This window comes from Fukomys damarensis, unplaced genomic scaffold (assembly GCF_012274545.1).
Source record: "Fukomys damarensis isolate Sample0158 unplaced genomic scaffold, DMR_v1.0_HiC HiC_scaffold_26, whole genome shotgun sequence".
In the NCBI taxonomy this organism is placed as follows: Eukaryota; Metazoa; Chordata; class Mammalia; order Rodentia; family Bathyergidae; genus Fukomys; species Fukomys damarensis.
This window is the reverse complement of record NW_022900938.1, coordinates 21,561,254-21,567,272: the sequence shown is the minus strand read 5'-3', so window position 1 is coordinate 21,567,272 and position 6,019 is coordinate 21,561,254. Positions and strand designations below refer to the sequence as shown.

At 34.5% G+C, this 6,019-nt stretch overlaps 1 protein-coding gene across 1 annotated transcript in view; it reads right to left on the bottom strand.

The window, feature by feature from the left end:
* Positions 1–6,019, bottom strand: part of Cir1 (corepressor interacting with RBPJ, CIR1) — a 30,936-nt gene that overhangs the window by 18,804 nt on the left and 6,113 nt on the right. Inside the window, exon 7 of the mRNA XM_010607031.3 lies at positions 5,686–5,803. Coding sequence (XP_010605333.1) covers positions 5,686–5,803 — 118 coding nt within the window. The remainder of the gene's footprint in view (positions 1–5,685; positions 5,804–6,019) is intronic.

Sequence of the window (6,019 nt, the reverse complement as noted above, 5' to 3'; positions counted from 1 at the left end):
ATACATATGTACACACACACACACACACATATATATATATATATATAAAACAGGCAAGTGGGAGAGCCATTTAACTATGCTGTAGAATAAAAATATTTTACAAAATTCAGTAACCACTGAAGTTCACAAGTTTTACAGATAATTTAGATGTATGTGGAGTGGATGAAAACTTATAAAGTTAAGATGATCTTATCAGTAGAAAAGATATTCTAAAGCAGCTAAGCCCAAAGAAGCATTTTGATTGCCTAATTTAACTTTGTAAAGGAGAAGTAAATCTTATAGCTGGTCTCTGTAAACCTCACAGCTGGAACATTTTAACAGCACCTTGTAGTTTCCAGTGATCAAAGTAAGTTACTTTATATACTAAACTAAGAATTGCATAATAGAAATAATGTAACACCAGGGGGTGCAGTTATCATGAAATAATTACACTCCTGGGAGATTACAGGCACAAGGCTGTACCCCAGGGGTGTGATTATCCCATGATAACCACATCTACTGAAATTGCCTTATTGCAAAAATAATCTCTATTCACCGGTGAGGCATTATTCAAGAGGTGATTTTTTTTTTAAATGAAAAGATTTTTTTTTTTTTTAGCTTGATTCAAGTGGATAAAAAAATTGGTCAGTTTATTTTTCATTGCATTCAAGTTATGAATACAGCATCGTTATTATTTCCTTTCTTTCCTATTTGAGACAGTAGAGTTTTGATTTTGTTTTTAAGAAATCTTTAAGAGTTTCTGTTAGTTTAGTAAAGTACTACTATTACATTCAGGTCAAACTTCAAAGGCATTAACTGAGCAATACACTTTAAAATAGTTTATTTCTATGTATAATTTTTAATTCCTCTAAGGCAATATTCACTTAAAAACTTATAAATGTAATTTTCCTTCACTGTTGGAAATACAGAAAAGCAAGAAAATGAAACTATCTTAGGTAATCCTACCCAAACACAACCAACATTAATACTTTTGTCTTTTTCTAAGCCTTTTTCTGAAAGTATGTTTCTCTATCTACGTCCACCAACACGTACTAAAAGAAACACAAATGTAGCTGTTCAATATCCTATTAAAATTTGACTAAATGTTGCGAAAAATGTCCAGATCAAAGATATCTTCATATCATTTTAATTGCCACATAGTACAGTATTACATTGTAACACTATTTCATATTTCAGATACTTAATTTCTCTTGCAATCTTTTGTGACTAAATCATTAGTACATAACCACGATTATTCCCCTATGAAAATTTCACTTTATGTTAAATAAAATACAAGTTAAACAGAAAAAGTTACTGTTCTTCCAAATCTTCAGTTGTTCTTACAAACAGCTTAAATTGATCATTCTCAGATGTGATGATTCATCACACTAGATGAGTAACTTCTTCACCTTATGTAGTACATCAGTCATGGTGAAAGATATCAGCTTATTTTTTATCACAGTATTATAGAGTTCAGTTTAATCCCTTTAAAATACATCCTGTGTATTTACCAGTATTTGTCCTCATACTTTTACCTTGTGAGCTTGAAAGGAAAAGGTAGGAATAGAAATTTCACCAATACCTTATTTTATAAAGACTAAGGCAAAGAATGAGTCTGTTAGCTACTCATCATAAATGTAGTCTTTACCCCATACCAGTAACTCTTTGCCTTTTTTCCCTTTCTTTCTTTTTTTGGGATGAGATCTTGCTTTTTGATGTAGGCTGGCCTTGAACTTACGATCTTATTGCCTCAGTCTGGGATTACAGATATGCAGCACCATACCTGGCCTACTCTTTGCTTTCTTTATTTATTCTAATTATTCTGAAAATAAACAATATAGGACTATAAGAGAAAACATTAGTCTTCTAAAGTCTCATATGATAGTTAATGTTTGAAAAGCCTGTTTTAAGTTTGTTGTCCAATTTTAATCATTTTAATATAAATCACTTGTAATCTCACCAAATTAACATATTGTTTTCATTTCTCCACTTTTTTCTTCCAGACATAATTTATGTGCATGTACTCTTATACTGGAATCACAGTGCAGATTCAATTGGTATTCTTTCCTTTTCTTTGGTTTTTATGAGACAAAGTCTATGCAGTTCAGGTTGACCTTGTACTCAACCTGGCTGGACTGGAATTCACAGTGACCCTTCTGCCTTAGCCTCCCAAGTGCTCAGTATTTGCCACCACAACTGGCCCTCAATTGGTATTCTTTAATTTACTTAATACCAAGTTTCTCTTGCCAGTCTCCTAGTGCTACATATACAGATTACTTATAGTTGTAAAAAACTAGAAATGATACTGAAAATGTACCCTCCTTCCTTTTTTCAATCTTCATTTTCCTTTTTCTTCTACACTATCGCCTTTCCAAAAACCAACCAACACACACACACACACACACACACACACACACACACACAAAGATATAATATATGACACCAATTTTTTTTTGGGGGGGTGGTACTGGGGATCTTACTCAGTCCCTTGTGTTTGCAAGGCAGGCAGTGGAACCACTGAGCCAAATCCCTGGCTATGACATTAATTTTATTTGTAGCAGCTTTCCGAAACTTACAGATCATGAATGCCATCTGAGAGAAAGACTCTCAGACTTCTTTCAGGACTTATTTAACAATACCTCTGGGTTAGGGGCTTGGGAAACAATATTTAAACAACTACTTAAGTGATACTTTACATCAGGTAATCTTGGGAAACACTGGCTACAGCATGGATGGCCAGCTTTCTGAGACACTCGAACCTGAATTTTCTCATCCAAGCTAAATTTTATGTCTTTATGCTTTTATTGTGGTCCGTATTTTTGGTCAAACTTTCATTGTACATTGCAACATTTTACTTCTTTAAAAGTAACTTTCAGTTCCATCTTCTCGGTTAACTATATAATTCAACAACCAGTTATTCTCTATTGAATAGATTCTTAAATAAAATTCTAGGTTTTTATTAGATTATGAGCTTAGAACATAAACCAAAGTTCAAAAACCAAAACTTAATGGCTGATGTATAGGATATCAAATATTATGTCAAATAGCTGCCAGTGCAATCATTTGAAAAGGTGAACAAGAAACTTCTGTTCAAAGAATTTTCTTTTTTCTTTTTGTGGTGCTGGGGGTCAAACCGAGGGGCTCACATAAGCTAGGCAAGTACTCTGCCATGGAGCTACATCACTAGCCCACCTAGGAATTTTCACATAGGACCCTTTTTGTTAGATAGAGTGCTAAGACTTTCAGGGGCTCATACATGGTAGGTAAATGCTCTACTATTGAGCCATATCTGAAGTCCCTATGGAGGGCTCTTAAATCAGTGAGCTACCCTTCTACCACAAAAGGTAGAGCTTCTAAAATTTAACAGATTTAAACAAAAACCCTTCATCCTAGAAGGCCATTTTAACTTTAGTCACCCAATGCCTCACATTTTGTAGTTTACGTTTATATTCTTTTAATGGATATTTTTTTTCTTTTGTTACAATTGATATATCCTTACACTGCATCATAGATCTATGGTTATTTTCATACATATGTATCTTATGGCTGTATTGTATTTCAATTTTTAAGGACAGTCCATAATTTATTTTAAAAATACACATGAAGTGCTTATTATGTGTCCAGCACTATTCTAAGCACTATACATATACTAACTCATCTAGTTTTTGGAACAACTTTATGTGGTAGATACCATATATGTTTCATAGAAGGGCTGGAGAAGAGCCAGTAACCAGCCATATTATATCTGAATTCACATAATTGTGTGGCATGTGACTGTAGGGTTTTTAATACTCTTAAAAAAGACCAAAGCACAAGGTCTTCAGGTTATTGTTAGTTGACTTTCTAATGCAGACTCGTGAAAAACCAAGCCTGTTCATTACTAAGCCTGGAGTCTATCCTCTTCTCTCAGAAGCAGGATCACTGTGAGATGGGGCTGGAGAACAGACAGCTATGACTTCTGCCCATCTCAAACCAATCCAAGAGTCATGCAGTTGTAAGAAAGCTACAAGGTTGGAGTGAAAAAAAAGATGAGAGAAATGCAATCCCTTCCAGAAAACAGAATATACTTTTAAGATGTAACAACCCATCTCTCGACTAATAAAGTTAAGTGGCTAAAAAATAGAGCCTCATGGGTTCTTGATGTATGAATTACCCTACTCTATTTTCTTTGAGGCTTTATATCTTTTGGGGCCTTTCTTACTAGTTGGGTAAGAGCAGGGATGGAGGGAGAATTAGCTATGTGGGTTTTTAAGAGTACCTATACTATGGTGTCAGTGGGAAGCTCTTTGTCAGAGATTTTCAGACCAAAGTTTGTATCAATTTTGTCTCATCGCTGAAAACTGTTTTCTCTCCTTAAAAGGTGGTTTCTTATTTTAGAGAAATAAGCATAAAAAAACCCCCACAATATTTTATCTACATACTTCCTTCACCAATTCTAACACCTACAACATCATTACAGAAATCGTGTCAAACTTAATAATGGACCAAATTCCTAAACTCCTAATATGAAAAGACTTCTTGAATCCTACAGCTTGAATTTGGCTTGCTGAAAGAAAACAGAATTTCTAGGTGTAAAACAGAGGCAGGTTTTAAGATGACTTAGGGTGAACCCAGATGGAGGTGACTGTGGAAGTCACAGGGAATCTAGAGAGGTGAGTCAGAGGTCAGGAGGCCAGAGAAGAGGGGCTTCATATCCCAAGCACTTGCTCCAATAGAGTGGCTCTGCTTTTATATAGTAGGGTACCATGTAAGAGTCCTGAGTTCAATTACCTGGCACCCTCCAGCCCCCCAAAAAGAAATGAGGCTCATAGAAATAAAATGACTTGTTTCAGGTTTCAAAGTTAAGCAGGTTATTTCTATTATGAGCTATAAGTTAGGGATGGATTAGCATGGCTGTCTCAAAAAAATAGTAAGGCATTGATGAATTAAAATTAAAACTTCTCAGTTTAATACCTTTTCATAAAAGGAACCAAAGTGATATAAAGCAAATTAGATTAACTTTTCTTTTTTTTTTTTTTTTTTTTTGGTACCGGGTATTGAACTCAGCCACCGAACCGCTACATTAACTTTTCTTAAGAGACAATAATGTGCAGGAAGGTAAATAACTTTCAAGTACAAACCAATTTTAACATATTTAACACCTTTTAAAAATTCAGCTTTCTTTAATCTCTGAACTAAAAAGAAATGACTGCTCAGGCTTTCAATCTTTCCTTTTCTTCTTTTTTGCAGTACTAGGGATTGAACCCAGGGCCTTTACACTGAGCTACATCTTCACAGCTTTTTATTTTTTTACTTTGAGACAGGGTCTCACTAAGTTGCCCAGGCTGGGCTCAACTTGTGATCCTCATGCCTGAGACTCCCAAAACATTAGAATTACAGGCATGCACCACCACACCCAGCTAAGTCCAGCCTATTTTTAAATTCAGCAGAATCTAAATACCAGAATTAACTATTTCTTCCCTTTCTAATTTAAAGTTACTATCCTGATAACTTTTATTTAATATATTTTACTTTTGAGATCAAGTTTACAGAGTCTTTGAAAAATTTAATTCTATTTCATAGCATTACAAATTTAATAGTTTCTTATTGATCATATTCTAGAAATGTCTTGTTAAAAAAACAAAACGATACCCAAAGAAATTAAAGAAAAATGTTATTTTATCTTTGTCTAAATTCTAAAACCAATAAATCATGTCCAGTGCCTACCTGAGCCATCAGTGGAAACTGAACTTGCATTGATTCCAGAAAGACCAAACAAAGGACACTCTCGATCTGTGTTGACATGACCCCATTTATGACATTTAATGCATCTCACATTTCGAACCTGAGAAAAAGTGAATGTTGGGTTGGTTAATAAAATACTAAGAATGTAACCAAAGTTCAATTCCATATGTCTTGCAGGGCAGGGCTTAAGTTAAATTAGTCATATTTTCAAAAGATCTTCAGATCAGGGCCAGGGAATTAGCTCAGCGGTTCAGTGGCCTGCCTTGCAAGTGCAAGGACCTGAGTTCAATCCCCGGTACCAAAAAAAAAAAAAAAA